The sequence below is a fragment of the Sminthopsis crassicaudata genome, chromosome 3 (assembly GCF_048593235.1).
Source record: "Sminthopsis crassicaudata isolate SCR6 chromosome 3, ASM4859323v1, whole genome shotgun sequence".
Taxonomy (NCBI): Eukaryota; Metazoa; Chordata; class Mammalia; order Dasyuromorphia; family Dasyuridae; genus Sminthopsis; species Sminthopsis crassicaudata.
In genome coordinates, this window is record NC_133619.1 from 270,430,561 (window position 1) to 270,448,604 (window position 18,044).

General features: G+C 31.2%; 1 protein-coding gene across 4 annotated transcripts in view; it reads right to left on the reverse strand.

The window, feature by feature from the left end:
- Positions 1-18,044, reverse strand: part of KDM6A (lysine demethylase 6A) — a 240,344-nt gene that overhangs the window by 20,513 nt on the left and 201,787 nt on the right. For all 4 annotated transcript variants that reach the window (XM_074300796.1, XM_074300793.1, XM_074300795.1 and 1 more), the window contains 6 exons: positions 9,991-10,120; positions 4,026-4,131; positions 3,269-3,474; positions 1,680-1,744; positions 1,507-1,581; positions 512-660 (listed from right to left, as the gene is read on the reverse strand). In XM_074300796.1, coding sequence (XP_074156897.1) covers positions 512-660; positions 1,507-1,581; positions 1,680-1,744; positions 3,269-3,474; positions 4,026-4,131; positions 9,991-10,120 — 731 coding nt within the window. The remainder of the gene's footprint in view (positions 1-511; positions 661-1,506; positions 1,582-1,679; positions 1,745-3,268; positions 3,475-4,025; positions 4,132-9,990; positions 10,121-18,044) is intronic.

Sequence of the window (18,044 nt, forward strand, 5' to 3'; positions counted from 1 at the left end):
CAATTATACTATACTGTGGCAGTCAGAATCAGGGCCATAACTGAGATAAAAGGAAAATAAGAAAATCTTTTTGGCAATTATTAGTCCTTGGAAAGGACCAAACTTCTTCAAATTGCATACATATTAATTTAACTGCCGATACAGTATTATACTGGACTTTTTTGTCATCAGAAAAACCAAGGTACCTATATGTTATGATTGCCATTTTGATGCACCCTTCATTCCCAATAATTGGCATGATTTATGTTAAAAGATTTCTAGCCTATTATTCTTCCTTTATATAGGATATAAGAAAAAGGAGGATAAGAAAAACTTCTGAGTGCACTATGCTTGGAAATTCTTTCTTCAAACAATTCAATCTTTCAAACTGAACAGTTATTTTAATCAAAACAAAATTCTGGCAAAAATTTTTTCAAGTGTCATTTTGTCAGTAATTACTACTAAGATTAAGTAGGAAAAAAAATTTTTTTTCTTCTTTCATAGTTCACAGATCATATGAATGCTAAGTTACCAGGAGTCCTGCTTCCAGGAACCTTCATGTACAGCTGCACTGTATTCATTCCTAATATTGTATGACCAACATGGCTTAAAAGATTTCCTGCTGACACCACACGCACAAAAGCAGGTAGTTTGGTCAACTCATGTAGCTGTAACTTCCACCTATAACAAAAGTGAAAATCTAAAATAAATATTTGAGAAAATAAATATAACGGAGGAAAAAATTACTAAAAAAGACAGGTAGTTTTAAATTACAGTATCCTAAATGTAATAAAACTTAAACAAAAGTAATAAACTGTAAACTGGAAATGATTATGTTTAGGGTTCCTACTCCCATTATAATTTAGGTTAAAGATTCTAGAGAAATATTTCAAAACCAAAACCCAACAGGCTTTTGTAACTTTTTAAGATGATTTGGTCCAGACTTTTAACATATATTATTATGACTATTATTCCGGAACAATAATTATAATACAGCAGCCTGACACCATGTGCCCTATATTTTGCTAGACACTGAAAAAGGAAATAAAAGTAAATAAGACAGTTTTTTTTTTTTTTTTTAAATATCAGACTTTTCTTTTCTGTCTCACTCTCACTCTCTATATGAGGTGGCTGGAATTTCTTTAATTCTTTACTATATTAGGAAATAATTTCCCATATAAAATCATGAATGTGTATTTCTTTGCTTACACTTACTACATTTACTTTTAAGAGGTCTAATAACATGAATTTCAAAGTGTATATTAATTTTGCATAATAAAAGGTGAATTTAACTAATCTTCAAAACTAAAGTAAAAAATCATGAACATTTTTTAGAGTAAAAGTAGAAAAATTAAAACAGGTATCATCAACACTATTCAATTGTATATATTCCTAGTAATAAGAAAAACTGCCTCTGTTGGTAATTCATATCTTAGAAAGAGCAAAATTATATTAGAAAGGATTAAACTACAAATATATATATACATATATATATATAAATAAAAATAAAATTCTAACTGCACTTACTTTTTGTCATCAGACAGGTCAATGTTGGTCCCAAACTTGATTGTTTTAAAAGGCCCTTTTCTCCTCCGACCAGAGCTGAGGGTAGAAATAGTGGGAAGAAAAAACAAAAACAAGAATGTCATTCATTGAATGTCTTTGTGATTGGCAAGAAAAATATATTAAAAATCACTCACTTATCTGAAGATGTAGATTCACTATCTGAGTGGTCCTTGTGATGACTCTTTTTTTCATTTTCTTCCTGTCGTTAAAAAGTTTCTTTAGTATCTTATAACAGATTGTCCTAATGTGAAATTTAACTACAAAATCATACACATGTATAAAGGTGCAGTATTAAGAAAAAAATCAACTTCAATCAATTTCAAATACAAAGATCTTGACTGAGTAAGTCCAAAGGCATAGCACCCAACTAATGTGAGTTACAAATACATCTATTATAAAACTCAAGAATTAAGCTAGTATTTATAACTAGATCATGTGTATATTATAAGTTTTATTCTACAACATGGGGAAATATTACTAGTCTTTTTTTAAAGAGAGAAAAAAGCAAACCATGATTATAAATTGACATTTTACAAGAGAATATTCTTAGTAGAGCAGAAACCCTACATATTATCAAGACCATGACATGAAGGCAACTCTTCCAAGGCTATACTAGAAGAGAAGAAGAGTTATTAAATCTTATAGCTGGCTGAAAAGGTTTCCCTACAGGCTTAGTGACATCTAAGGACTAGACTTGACAGTTTGGAGTAACTCTTTAGCATGTTAGCTAAGGGAAAATGAATTTTTCAGTCAATATAAGCCATTTATTATGTATAATATATATAATAATATATATGCAGAAGTTTAGAAAGCAATTTAGAAGCAAGTTTAGAAAGAATTGTGATAAATGAAGAATACATTTATAAGCAGGCTTAATAACAACATAAATGTGTAGTATATGCACTTAATTGTATCCTTAAAGGATTTAGTTCTTTCTGCAGTATTTTTAAAGGAATGCGAAATTATTTTCTTTAAATGATAGATTCCCAAGTACCATGGACACAAGTTATAGTGCCCTCAAGTTATTTTATTGGACCGGCTCAGATGAGCTGGAGATCTGCAATAGTGGAAGGAAATTATACACTAAGGAGTTTCCCATACAGATAAAATCCATTAGATCTACCAAAACAAAGAAACAGACCCTCACAGATTTGAGAAAAAGAAAAAGGACAAATAGTAAAGCTTGGAGAGCTAGTCCATGTAAATTAATAGGGGTAAAAAGCATTACTTCTTATTCTAATAGTCCATGTTTCCTAAAATAAGTTTCCCTTAAAATATTATTTACTTAAAAAAAAAAAAAACTTAGAAAACGCTACTTTTTTCTTTAATGCTACTATGGTAATGATATAGAAGAAATTAAAATGAAATCAAAGCCTCACCTTTTTTTATTTTCTTTAAGTTGTGTTTACCTTCTTTAAATTGGGTAGTATGATTTTTTTTAATTTTTGAATTATCTTTACTAATTATCTTTTACTGATGTTTTGTTTAAAGTAAACAAAAAAAAGTTTAAAGTTCATATTTTTTATAGGAAAAACAAGACACAAAAATTTTAAATCCCTTATTTATAGTCAATAAAAAATATATCAAAGAGAAGTCTACTTAGGCTTTAAAAGGGTACTGTTTAGATGGTAGTTATTAACACTTCTAAAATATAAATAAAATGATATCACTCAGAGACATTTCAGCCTGTTGTTAGCGCTAGAATAAACATCCAAATACTTACCCTCAATGATTCCTGAAACGAGGAGGCCTGATATTGTGCATACTTAGCAATTGTTGTATGAGATCTATTACTTTCACAACGCCAAATTTTCTTAGTTCCAGTGGGGTCCCAGTTTTCATCTGAGGGTTGCAATAATTGTGTCCTCACTTCCACTATATGTTCATTATTTGCTTCTACCAAAGTTTTGGTGGAGAAAAGTCCCAGGTCTTTAAAAGAAAATAAATTTCAATTAATAAATAATAGTATTTCTTGAATGAGGATTAATATATACTTTCAGGTTGTCACTAATATTAGTGACACTAAAAGGTACAGGATGGAAAACTATGCAAAAAGATCACCTATTTACATATACTCCAAAGCACACCACCATCAAGACGACCAACATTTATTTTTAAGATATTAAGGAATCAAACTTTCATAGACATTCTTGGTACACTGTACTTTATCCTAATTTATGAACATTTTAAAACAGAAACTATTTTCTCTAAATCCATCCTAACAGGAAACTGAAAATCTCTGTAGGGTGTATGTATGTGTGAAAATATCACACCTCCTACCCCACTAAGAATGAAGTTTCTAACAAATTGAAAGATTATACATTATAGATGTACCAAAAAAAAAAAAAAAAAAAAAAAAAAAATCAAGAAAAGAAAATAACTATGTTGAGCTGGAATATTACAATTAAGATGTGGAATTCCAAATGACTCTTGTACAAGTTTCATTTCTGTTAACCAATAAAAAACAAAACAAACCATACCTAATTTAAGAGCTCCTGCAAGGCCACGTATTACAGTAACAGGGTTGTTTGGATTTGTACAGAATTGATGTAAAGGAGGAAAGAAAGCATCACGTTTATTTTCCAACTGCAAAATTAAAATGTACTGTTAGATCTCAGAAAAACTGTAGTTTGTTTTTAACTACTAAAGATGACAAATTTCAAAGTACTCCAAAATTAAGTGGTAAGTTTTCTAATTTTAAACTAAAAAAGTTCATTCTACTATTGAATGAGAATAAGATGACTTATGAGAAGATAGATGATCAGAGTTTTTCCATTCAAGACAATGTTCAAATTTAGAAAAAATTCACCAAATACACATTTTAATTGTATGAATTAGAGGTATTTTAATAACTTAATTATCATTCTTCCTCATAACAATGAAAATTTTTATAAAACTGCCAAAAACCCTTAACCATTGAAAACAATAGATATGAAACTAAAATTTATCTTACAAAATCATAAAAAAAGGGAATTATAATATACATTATCCAAAATAAGGCTAGATAGCTAGAGAAGGAAACAGTTTAAACTTTACTATAGTCATAAATCTCATATTTAAAATAACTTAAAAATTAAATATTAAAAAAGCCATCATTCCTATTAATTTTTCCTGCTACTGGTATAAATCACATTTATTTGGCCTCTAGAGGGCAGAAGGAATCAAATCTCCAAAGCACATTCCAAAACAAATACATATTTTTCTGGAAAATAGACCATTGTAATACAAACTATTTTGGAAATGCTGGATGGAGCCAAGTGGGTATAGTATAGCCTGGGACCAAAGTTAACACTCCCAACATTTCTGTACAAACAACTTTAAATAATGCCTCAAATCAATTTTTGGAGTGGCAGGACCAACAAAAGATCAGAGCAAAAGACAACTTAGGAAGTCTCCAGAAATCTGTCACACTGATATGGGCAGAGAACTTGAACATGGCAGGAGTACCTGCAATGGGTCTTTGAGGTGACTGGGACAGTTAAAGTAGCTGTTTCATTAGCTCTCAGCATAAGAAATAAGTACCGGGTTAGACAACTGGTCAGAAACAAATTAAATGGAATCCCCTTGTAGATACTGAGCACTGATTGGCAACTCTATTATGTATATATAATTCTGGGTCATAGTTCCAGGGTGGAGATCTCCAGCTTGTGATCTTTCATAAAGTAGAAAGGGCCTTGGTCACAGCTTTCAATCTGAGTGAAACATTAGCCCTTATAGGATTATCAGGCCTTAGCTATTTGTGGTTGCAGAGGAACAGGGGAAGAAGGAGTGGAGAGAACTTTCAACATAAAGACCAGAAAGTAGTGAGCACACTTTTCTCAGGAACTACTTTGGAACCTAAAAACTTGCAGATCCCCAGAGATAGCTCTGAAAATAGTAGTATGAAAAAATCTGAAGCTTGGTTTGGTGCCTCCTCACTTATAGGTGAGCAAAGCCCAACTTTAACAAAATATGAAGTGAATAAGGCAGGAAAATGAGCAAACCATAGAAACAATAATTAGAACTTGACCTTTTATATGTTACCACAGTAGCAGAGAATATCAAGACACAAACTCAAAAGATGACAACAAGGTGAAACCATTTATTAATAAAGCCTGAAAAAAAAAAAAAAAAGATAACTGGATCCATGGCTTCTAAAAAAAGTCCTAGTAGAGTTAAAAGAGATAAGAATGACAGGAAAAACTGGGAAGGGAATGAAAGTGATCCAAGAAAATCATTAAAAAATAATAATAATAAACAGCTTGGTAAAAAAGGCACAGAGTACTGAAGAAAAGTACTACTTTAAAAGGAGAATAGGCCAAAAGGAAAAAGAGGGGCAGGGAATTAAAAAAACAAACAAACAAAAAACAAAACAAAACAAAACAAAACAAAACAAAACAAAAAAAAAAAAAAAAAAAAAAAAACTCATTGGAGAAAAGAACTTAAAAAAAGAGAATTGACCAAAGAGAAAAGGTCATACAAAAGCTCATTGAAGATCCTTAATTCTTTAAATATTAGAACTGGCCAAGTAGAAGCTAATGATTCCATGAGAAATTCAAGAAACAATAAAACAAAATCAAAATAATGAAAAAAATAACAATATGAACCATCTCACTGGAAAAACAACTGACCATAAAAACAGATTGAAGAGATAACTTAAGAATTATTGGACTACCTAAAAGTCATGATCAAAGAAAGAGCCTAGACAGCACCTTTTAAAAAGTTATCAAGGAAAACTGACCCAATATATAAGATAAGGGGGTAAAATAAAAGTGTAAAGAATCTATTACTCATCTCCTGAAAGAGAATATACAATCAAATTCCAGAGCTACAAGGTCAGGGAAAAAAACACTGCCAAAGCCAGAAAGAAAATTCAAACACTGTGGGACTATAGGAACATACAAGATTTAGCAGCTTCCACATTAAAGAAGTGGAGGGCTTAGAATATGATATGCTGAAAGGCAAAGGACCTAAGATTAATCTTTTGGGGAAGAAAATGAAATTTAATGAAACATTTAATTAATAAAACTTTTCAACATTCCCTTATGAAAAGATCAGAAGCTAAATAGGAAATCTGACATTCAAACATAAGACCAAAAAGAAGCACAAAAAATAAACATGAGGGGCAGCTAGTTGGTGGAGTGGATAAAGCACCACCCCTGAAGTGAGGAGGACCTGAGTTCAAATATGACCTCAGACACTTAACACTTCCTAGCTGTGTGATCCTGGGCAAGTCATTTGACTCCAATTGTCTCAGCAAAAACAAAAACAAAAAACCCCAACAAAAACAAATAAACAAAATAAAAGACTAACCATAGAGGCACTCAACAAAGTTACCCTGTTTAGATTCCTATATAGAAAGATGATTTATATGTATATAAAATTATTTAGAACTTATTATTATTAGGGCAGTTAAATGGAATCTAAACAGAGAGGTAAGTTGATTATGTTGCAATTATCTCCAAAATTAAAAAAAAATAGGGGGATATACTGGGAGGAGGTAGAGATAGAATGGGGTAAAATTTTCTCCCATTAGTGATGTGTGCAAGGAGGGAAGTGAAGGAAAAATGAGGATGAGGAGGCAGATTATGCTCTCATCAGAATTGGTTCAAAGAGAATATGTACACATTTGTGCACAAACAGAAATTGGAGGGAAAGAGAATAAAAGACAATAGCTAGGTAAAGGGGATATAAAAGGAAGGGTAAACTAAGGCAGACATAGGTCAAAAGCAAAACATATTTTTAAAGGAGGGACAGGATGAAAAAGAGAGGAAAAGAATAAATAGAAGGAATAAAGGTAATTAATAATCACAAATGTGAATGTGAACAAAAGCTTACCTATAAAACAGAAGTAGATAATAAAATGAATTAGAAACCAGAATCCAACAATATATTTTACAAGAGAGAGCACTTGAGGCAGAAAGACACACACAGATTTAAGATAAAGAGCTTGAGCACAATATTTTATGCTTCAGCTAAAATAAAAGTATATGGCAATCACAATCTCAGATAAAGCAAAAGCAACAACAACAACAAAAAAACCAAAAAAAAAAAAAAAAAAAAAAAAAAAAAAAAAAAAAAAAACCACCTAATTGAAAGGGAAAATATACTTTGCTAAAAGGAGCCATAGGATAATGATGTAATACTCTAAAATTTTATATCAAGTTCTTCTGATAATGGCTTCATTTCTTAAATATAAATGAAACTCTCATATTTCTAAAAATGAGAGCAATTCCTCAATAACTGGGTTAAAAAAAAAAAGTCAGTTTTCAGAAGAAATCAAAAGTTACATGAAAAGTTGTTCTACATATTGATTAGAGAAAGGCAAAGTTGCCTTACAACTCTGAGCTACCACCTCACAACTATCAGAAATGAAAAATGATGGAGGATAAAGGAAAATAGTTTTGTCAATGAATTCTAGTAGAAAAATGAGCCAGTGTAGTAGGGAAGTAGTGCAACATTCAGGACACACCCCCCTCCCTCTCTCTTACAGACAGACAGACAAGAGAGACAGACAGTCTTGTCCAGGGTCACACAGCTAGAAAGTATTAAGTATCTGAGACCATATTTGAACTCAAGTCCTCCTGACTTCAGGGCTGCCTATAGAGTTGTAGGTGTTGAATCAGGAAAACAAGAGTTCAAGGTCAGCCTACTGCACTTACTACCTATGTGACCCTAAGACTTCTGTCTGCCTTAGTTTTATCATGTATAAAAGGGAGATAATAATATCTTCTTCCCAGAACTGCTGTGAGGAAAATAACATTTTCAAAGTGCTATGTAAACTTTACCATGCTATATAAATGTTAGTTACTACTATTAGGTTGTAAATTCCTAGAGGGGTAGAAATCATTTTAATTGAATCTGGATCTTTTCAAGTCCCAAAAATGGGGCTCTGCAAAAATAAGTACTTAATAAATGAATATCAAAGTTAGAAAAAAACAAACCCCACTTTGGGTAGTGACCTTGTGAAAGAAACCATGCCCAACTTCCTAATACCATCTTTTTACAACTTTAGGATCTCAAATTTTATATGCTATATTATTATGTACATATGACTCCAATTTTGATTTTGAGTGATGATCTTTTATGACTACCACCATATTTTGCTTTACACTTATCATTCTTCTCCTAAGGAATATTTCACATGCAGTATCTAACTCTACCTTCACGAAAATCACCTGTCAAGTACTGCAAAATATTAATCACAATTCAACAAGTATTATTGTCTATTATAAGCACTACTGAACTATACATAAAAAGAGTAAATATTCCTTCCCTTGTGAAGCTTATTGTCTTAAGTAGACAAATTGGGGAATAGACATTTGAATAAGGAAAATATTAAATTTCACCAAAAACAGAGTAAAAAGTATCACATGAAAGACTAGTACAATAGGTTTCAATAAATGCAAATAATGGATTCTCTGAAGTGCCTTCATAATTTTAATTTGCACTAAATAACTCCCATCGTATTAGCACCAATTACCAAATAACATAATCTTAATTTTGAATGGTGCAAATTATAATACATGTAACTATTTCATTTCCCCCACTAATCAGGTAGAAAGAACACTGAACTTAGATTTATTTGATCAGAGAGATTCTAGTACTATCTTCACCAATGTGTTGTGAAAAACTGGACCTCAGTCTACTTTTTTAAACCGGAATTATTACTGACTGAAATTACAGGAAAAGAGGATAGGTCCACTGAGCAAAGTTCTAAAAAGACAGGTAAGTAGTGAAATTTCAGGCATTGAAAAATATTGTAAGAACAAAAGCACTAAAGTGAGCTTTAGGGCAAGAAAATAGTAAATATAAACAAGTCACAGTACCAACTAGGCCAGTGTGAATGACATGAAACAAGGCTAACAAGAAAAGCAGGATATTGACAGGGAGCCTATGGAGGCTAATGAGGAAAGATTAAGCAAATGGGCATGACAGTATCTTTTGCATCCAACGATGCTAAATGTGAAATAGGGAGAAAAGAGTCCATACTTATGGAATGAAAAAAGGAAAACTAGATAGACTGCAATTGTCCTAGATGAAAGGTAATGATGGTTTGTACTAGTAGATTGTGGCATTGGGAAGAAAAAGGAGGGAGGATACTGATAGGAAAGATAACCTACTCTACAGATTAATTAAAAAAAAAAAATGATAAGTGACTAGCTTGGAATCATACAATTATAAGAAGTTCTAGAAAATTCAAAACCAGATTTTTGAAGCTATTGGACTCTCTTTATTCTAATGCAATTATATTTTAAAGGATAGCTGTTTTCTATTAATTACATCAACCCTCCTCCTTTCAAAACTAATAAACGCAGTATATTGAGGTTATCCCAGTATTTCTAACAATATTTTTCCTAATAGCAATTTCCTTTAAAATCAGCACTTTTTAAAAAACAAATATTGACATTTTTAAACAAATTTTAACACAGATTGATTTATTTCTATTAAATTAGCTCTACTCACATAAATACTAGGTGTAGGTGGATTCAACTTGTCTTTTGGCAAGGGAGGATATGGTGATGGTGGTGGTTGTGGAGGTGGGCATTTATCCAATAAAATGCTACTATTGGACAAGCCATTTTTGCCAAGATTCCTTAAAAATAAAAAGAATGACATGAAATCAATTGTGCATTATTTTTACTCAGAAAGCAGAAAACATTCTTTGAGTTAGAATTAATTTAATTTGTAATCCAAATGCCATCTATGAAAATTAGAATTCTAAACAATAACATATTTAGTTAACCAAATATAGTAATTCCAGGGCAAAAGTCAGTTCTAGAAAAATACCTTAATTTTTATTTGCAGAAAGAAAGTCTGAAACCAATTGGAGAGAAATTAAATACCTAATAGCATCTAAATCAAATTACAGATTTACTGATATAACAATAAAACTATTAAAGATTGATTCCTTTATAACAGAATTAGAAAATTTAATAACTAAATCCATTTTAGAGGAACTAGAGATCGTAAATAAAAGAAAAAAAGGCAAAAGAGTATCTCAATATAAAACTGTAACCATCAAAATTATTGGTACTAGTTTAAAAAATTTAAAAATTGATCAGTAAAATATATTAGATAAAAAAGTAGGAAATAGTTGCATATTATCTGATAAGCACCAAGAGCTCCAATTAAAAAAAAAAAAAATTAGAGAGTATGGGAGGGAAAGAAGCTGTAAGGAATGTAAGTGATGAGGGTGATATCAATACCACAAGCTATACTACAATAAACTCCAAATAGATGTAGGTTAAAAAAAAAAAAAAAAAAAAAAAAAAAAAAAAGTTAAATCATGAAAAAGTTAGAAAAACAAAGAAAGGAAACTTTTCACAACAATGGATAGGGAAGAATTCTTGAAAGAAAGCCTTAGGGGAGAGAAGGCAAGAATTCCAAATTACAAATAAAAACAATTCTGATATTCCACCCAATATCCATGAGATTAGCCAAGATAACAAAAAAGGAAAGTGAGAATTCTTGGTAGTTTGGGGAGGACAGACTGTTGGGATAATTGTTTAGTTATTCTACTATTCTGAAAAATTATGTGAAATCATACCCCTAAATATAATAATATGACTAAGAATAATATTTATAAAGAAATTTATAGCAATACTTTTGTGTTATTATTGGAAAACAAGGTGAATGTCCATCAATTGATTAATACAAATTTTCAGGCATAACCAAAGTATGGATTTGTTTTATATGATTGAATGATTATACTCGTTTGTTATAATGGAAGGCTTTTGAAGTAGAGTGATGATGTCTCTTAAAAAAAAAAAAAAAAAAAAAAAGGAAATCAGAAGAAAAAATTTAAAGACAGAAAAATGGGGCCAAACTCATTAAATTAGGAACACAGATATGTATTGGGGGGGGGGGAGGGGAAGAAGAGGAGTGAGGCACAGACAGACAGATAGACAGACACACACAGGTATATACAGTAAAGATTCTGAGTTTCAGTGCATCCTTTTTTCTGTAGGGAAATGTTAGTGTTTGTGGATGTCTATCATAATAATAAAAGTTAAAATGTTTTAATTATAAAAGTCTAGATTATTATCTTTCCCATTGGGAAAGGAAAATATATCCAAACTATATCTAAACTATATCTATTGTCAAATATTATCTTATTCCATAAAATAAGATAAACTACAGACATTTTTCAATTCTTTGAATATAATTCTTTAAAATATGTTTGAATATAAAGCCTTTTTCCCAATAATATCACAATGAAAACCTAAGTTACTGGGCTATTAAATTACCATTGGGAACAATACTTTTCCTATGAATTAATTTGGAAATGGCAGTGAAAGTAACACTATTGACAATATTCCCAATTTAATTTATAGGTAATTATGAGTTTTTTTGAGGTCAAACTTCTCTTATGGAATGTCTTATTCACCCAGATTTGGTCCAAGCCTAGTGCTATTTGGTAAAAGCAGCATAATTATAATAAAAGGAATACTGGAAAGGAGAGACAAGAGAACTCAACTTTCAATTCTTTGAAAAAACTAGTATTATTTTATACGTTATTTCCCCTAATTAGAATTTTACGTCACAGATTCATTTAGAGCCATTGAATATCACCATCAGAATAATTTAAGAGTAGTATTAAAAAGATATGCCTTTGTTTCAGGGAGATGCTTTTGGTCATTAAAAAAGCACTATGCAATTTCCAAATATAATCTAGGTCACTGGCTTCCCCCATTCAATTCTGATTCAATTTAATTTTCTATTTACATTTACAACCTATCTTTGACACTTTTTTAGGTATAATCATGGTAAAAATAACTTTTCGGTGTTCAAAGAAACTCTAAGTTACAGACAAGTTGATAATAAGCAACAGTAAAAGAAGTTTTGATAATGAAACCCACTTATGCTTAAGAAATCAAAGATCTGGACTAAAAATAGTTATCTTCCCATCCCCAACTTGTTATTTCTTGGTACAAGAAAATTTTAGTGAGAAAACTTTATCTACCAATGCAAACTGGTGAACTCTGCAATTTATACTATTAAGAGAGCTGCTTGGAGGTAATGAGTAATTAAGTGACCTTATATCATAGAGTCAAGTTATATCATCAGTAGAATTTAAATCAAACCCAAATCCTTTAAGGTTTATTCCAAAGGAGTACATCCAAAGAATGATTTTCTATTCATTATGCTACGTTTTAACAATGACATAATGAATATAAAGTACAAATAAAAATTAAATAAATAAATAAAATTAAAAGTGCTTAAAATGAATTCCTCCTAAAATTGGTCCATCAATCTGTATATAGCAAATATTAAAAAAAGAAAAAGAAATAGAAAGAAAGAAAGCACGAAAGAAGACCATAATGGACAGTAAGCTGACCTGTATTTGGTAAATCATGAAATGTTTTCAATGACTTCCATGTTTCAGAGCAGTTGTAAATCTGCACTGACAAATAGTTTCTCATTCATCAGGGGATCCCTATTATAAATAAAATAACTGACTAGGTTCTTTAAAATATTTTTAGATAAATTTGGTCCACTGTTTATATACAACAGCAGAATAAAAAATCATTTTACTTAAATTTGATACACCACAATTTAGGATGATTGGAAAACTCTGCCAAAATAAATTTTACATTATAAAAATCAAAAAAGGAAATAGTGCTTAAATGCAGAGAACAAGAAAATAAAAAATAGTTAATAGTTTTTAAAAGAAAACGTGAGAGGTTCATTATAATTGTAATTAAATGGCTTAATGAGCCTCTGACAAAATTACAATTTATAAACAGAAAAGAGAAACTCACATTTCTATCTTTTTACCATATAGTAATAATCACCAAAAGCATTATGATGAATTGACAGTACCAATTAAAATAGCTAGTAAAGTATCAGTAATATCAAGATAAAGAGCCATTTAATGTAAATAATGTAAGTCTAGCATAACCATGAATAAATCTCTCAGCATAACTTCACTTTTTGAAGGTTATAAGAAAATAATAAATACATTACTTATTACTAGCAATTTTAAAAGTATGTAGATCTGAAACAAGTTAGTGGTGATATTCATGAAAAATAGTATACTTGGCTATGGAATGCAATCTACTTCATGATATTCATAATACTTCAAAACAATGGAGCTATCATATGAAAACTTAAGAGAAAACAGCTTAAATGACTCACTGCCCTCATTTTTACACACTGTTCAACTAATGCCTCTTATACCACAACATTCCAGACCTACGTAACTTTAACTTTTAAGTAAAATTATGTACAACAGACCATTGCCCTAATCAGTTTTATTCCATAATCACTACTATCTCTGGTCACAATCCACACTAAGTTTTTAAACACACCACTACTTCTAAACCCTTGAAAATAAAAGACAGATTTTATACTATTCTTCCCTAAATTTATTTGAAGCCAATTATTTTTGTTAATTTATACTAGTTAAAACTACAAAAATAAAAGAGAACCATAAGCATTTCCTTTAAGTTCTTTTTAAAAATCATAGTCTGGAAGAAAGGAAAAAAGAAAAAGTTTTTTCCTCAGTCATTACTAAGTACAATGTATTCATACAATTAGGTATCACCTCAGAAGGCAAAGAAAAATTAGACATGAGCAGATAATGTATGGAATAGCAAAAAATGGGGATACGATTAAGAATATTGAACAAGAATCAAATCTTAGGAAATAGCAATATGTGTGTAGAGAGAGAATGAGGAAGTGCTGACAAAGAAAAATCAGCAGAAATCTTGCACTGTGTGTGTGTGTGTGTGTGTGTGTGTGTGTGTGTGTGTGTGTGTGTGTGTTTGGAGAACTATGAAAATTTCATGCATAAATTCAGTCTACTTCAAAGGCTAGGTAGGACAGATGATAATGTATAAGACAGTTTTTGTGTTAATGAGATGTCAATAAACATCCTTTACCTTGGCTAATAGAATTCTATGCCTGTGCTTAAAAGTAATTAAACAAATAAGACTATTAATATTCTTTGCTGAAAGGGAGATTGGAAGAAAAATTGAGAGGAGGAACTTTAACAGGTCTTTCCATCATAAAAATTATACTTCTCCACTCCATCCATTTGCAAATTTTTGCTTTCAAGATTGGTAACATTAATTACAATATAGCAAATCCTGCAGCCAGTGTTCTCTCCAGTTATCACCCTTTCTTTCCTTGCACCTATAATTCAAGAAGTCTTTTAAAGTTTTAAGTATCAGTCTGAGAGGTCATGCTATATTCAATATGGATTCTCCAGAAAAGAGAGGTGGAGTGAGATGAAGGAGAAAAATAAAGGGGATATTAGATAACTTTCAAAGTCAAAATAATTTTCATTATTTTATTTAGATAAAATAAGGCCTCACTAATTTGCCCTAACTGAAGGCAAAGGTCCATGCCAATTAGTGATAGAATTAGGTAATATAATATTTTATAAGAAAAAGATTCAATACTTTAATTTGTGTCTGAAAGTAATGACAAGGAAGGATATAGGTTGTATTTTACAGAAAATCATTAAGTGACTTAATAAATCAATAAATTGAAAGAATTAATATAAACTGTAATGTAATCCTCAAAGCATTATTACATGTAATAAACACATTTATTTGTAAGTAAACTAAATTATGTATAAAAAGTTATTCTCTTTCATGTTAGGGTACATGTTTTTTGGTATTCCTTTATTAAGAGTAAAAGGAAACCTTCAAAAGTCACTTTTAGATTATCAAAAAATTTTGTCAGTAAAATATAAATTAATGATTTTCGTTTTATACATACCTATAAGTTTAAAAAATCCAAAAGCCAATATATATATGCTTTTTGGATTAAGTATCATTTCTAATCTATAAAACTGTCTTTTCCAATTAGCCACAAAATTAGGGGATGATAAGGCATTTTTTGTTTAAAGTTAAGTGCTGAAGAAAGTCTCTATCCTTGGTTTAAAGGAAGGTATCATCATGGTATAGCACAATGACTAAAACCATTACTTAATTCCGTTATTGTGAGGAAAATAAATCTTTAAAACTATACACATATGTGCATGCAAAATATACCTTAAAACTGAACTAAGACTTTCAAAACAACTTCTGCATATAGGAACTATTACTATTCAAGGAAAACACTGAGCAAAGTATTCAGGCTTGAAACCGATTAATGCAAGTTAAAGTTCCATTTTAAAATTTCCCTGGAAAAATTCAGAACTGAATATATTTTTGCCATAGTTAATAAGTTGTATTACTCTCAGAATAAGGGGTAGGGGAAGACAGGAGATAAAGATTTCAGAAGAAAAACAAACAACTTTAAACATTAAAAGTGTGGTTGCATAGAAATTATACGAAAAAGATAAGATTTTCACCAATAAACAGATGTATCATTAGAACTGGTTAACACACAACCATGAACAGAGTCCACTACAAGGTGATAGTATCCACTGCAACAGGACAATCCTACTTTTCTTTCATGAATGATAGCTGTTTCAAACATTTCTCTTCACAAACCAGGCAGTCAGCAGGCCAGTAAATCACCTAACAAATTACACAGTGCTTATAATGTGCCACACACTGAAAGAAGTATTTCCTACGTTGTTTATTCTAATGGGGAGACAACATGTAAGCAAGTAGATATAGACAGAGAGAGAGACAGACAGAGACAGAGAAAGAGGAAGGAAGGAAAGGAAGGGAATGGAAGGGAAGGAGGGAATGGAAGGGAAGGAAGGAAGGATGGAAGGAGGGAAGGAAGGAGGGAGGGAAGGAAGGAAGGAAGGTAGGAAGAAAGAAAGGAAGGAAGGTAGGTAGGTAGGTAGGAAGGAAGGAAGGAAGGAAGGAAGGAAGGAAGGAAGGAAGGAAGGAAGGAAGGAAGGGAGAGAGGGAGGGAAGGAGGGAAGGACAGAGGGAGAGAGGGAGGGAAGGAGGGAAGGAAGGGAGAGAGGGAGGGAGGGAGGGAGGGAAGGAAGGAAGGAAGGAGGGAAGGAAGGAAAGGAAGGAACCTAGTAGATGGAAGGCAATCTGAGAGGGGAAGGTATAAGCAATGTGAGGAGACTGGGAAAGACTTCCTGAAAGAGGATGAATCTTAAAAGAAAATCAGGAAAATTCACATGACAAGGTGTCAGGGTGAGGTTGAGTAGAATAGAGCATTCCCAGGGTAGGGAACAGCCAGTTAAAAGAGATGGGAGATGGGAGTATTAATTTCCCTTAATGCTACTAGCCTTCCTTGTTAATTACCTTCAATTTATCTTGTATACCCTCTGTATAGGTTTACTTACTAGTTGTCTACCATATTAGAAGAGACTTTTATTTTTCTTGTATCATTCTTCTAGTTTTGCTTTGTAGAATCATTTGTTCATGTCTTTTTTCTTAGATGTGCATAAGCTGGGCCTGTTTTCCTTTTCTCTTTAGATTTTCTCATTTCATCCCTTCCTAAGGGCTAAACTATGCAAATATGCAAATAACTCTCAAATCTACTTTCCAGGGAGTATTTCTCAGCTCTTTGCTCACCCATTTCCAATTACTATATAACTTTGGTTGATTAATCACTCCCCTCCTCTCTATTTACAAAAAACCCCACCTCTCTCCAGATGCTAATAAACTCTTCCCAAACTATCATAATAGGCTCATAATTATTTTCCTTTCATTACAACTATTTCTGAAGTGCCCATCTGACCAAGTCCCTTGACTATTCAAGAAGCTGCAGTGGGGACCTGCATTATCTCTATTAAAAAATGCAAACTTGTAAGGTGGTTCCTCCATGTCTTTTCAGACTGACCACAAATTAGAACCTTGAACAGCTGCTTTCGACACTGAGAATATCCTGCCTTCCTAACTTCTGCTCTTCATATTTCACCTCAATTATCTTTTCCTTCAAGCCTCTCATGGTTTTCCTGTAATTAGTGACCCTCCCCCATCTCTTCCTTACACTGTTTTTATGTTGTGAATGTCTTTTATTTACTTACCTGTAAACATTTCTTTCTTTCCTCTCCCAAACCAAGGATCAAAAATCTTTAAGGGTAGGAACTATCTCACTTTTGTATTTATATTTCTAGCATCTAAGACAATGTCAGCAGCACAGTAAACAGTTAAAAATGCCTCTTTAGTTTAACTGATTAATTTTGTTTTTCATTTTGTTTCAAAGTCTATGAAATTAAGGAACTAAGATTATCTCTAAACTTGCTTAAAGTTTTATTTTTATTGTCTAGGAAAATGTTCATTATTGAAGATACAATGTATTTTTTATATCTTACCTATAAAACAAAAACAAAAACAAAGAACAAAACACAAAAAACAAAAAACCAAACAAACAAAAAACCTGAGGTGGCTAATATTTAGGACACCAGATAATATTAGTATAGTTAAATAAGTTCCTAAATCTAAAACATTCTAAATTTTAAATCTAATTCAAGTTACAACATGAGACATAACTGAATATGAATTTCAAACAAAAAGAAAAATTTTATAATATTGTAGTACATGCTGTTAAAGTTAATTGTGAATATCCTAAAAAACAAGTTTAGTCATAAAATATACCCTGTGAGATAAGAGATTTACTGGTAGAAGGTTAAATATGGAGATTAA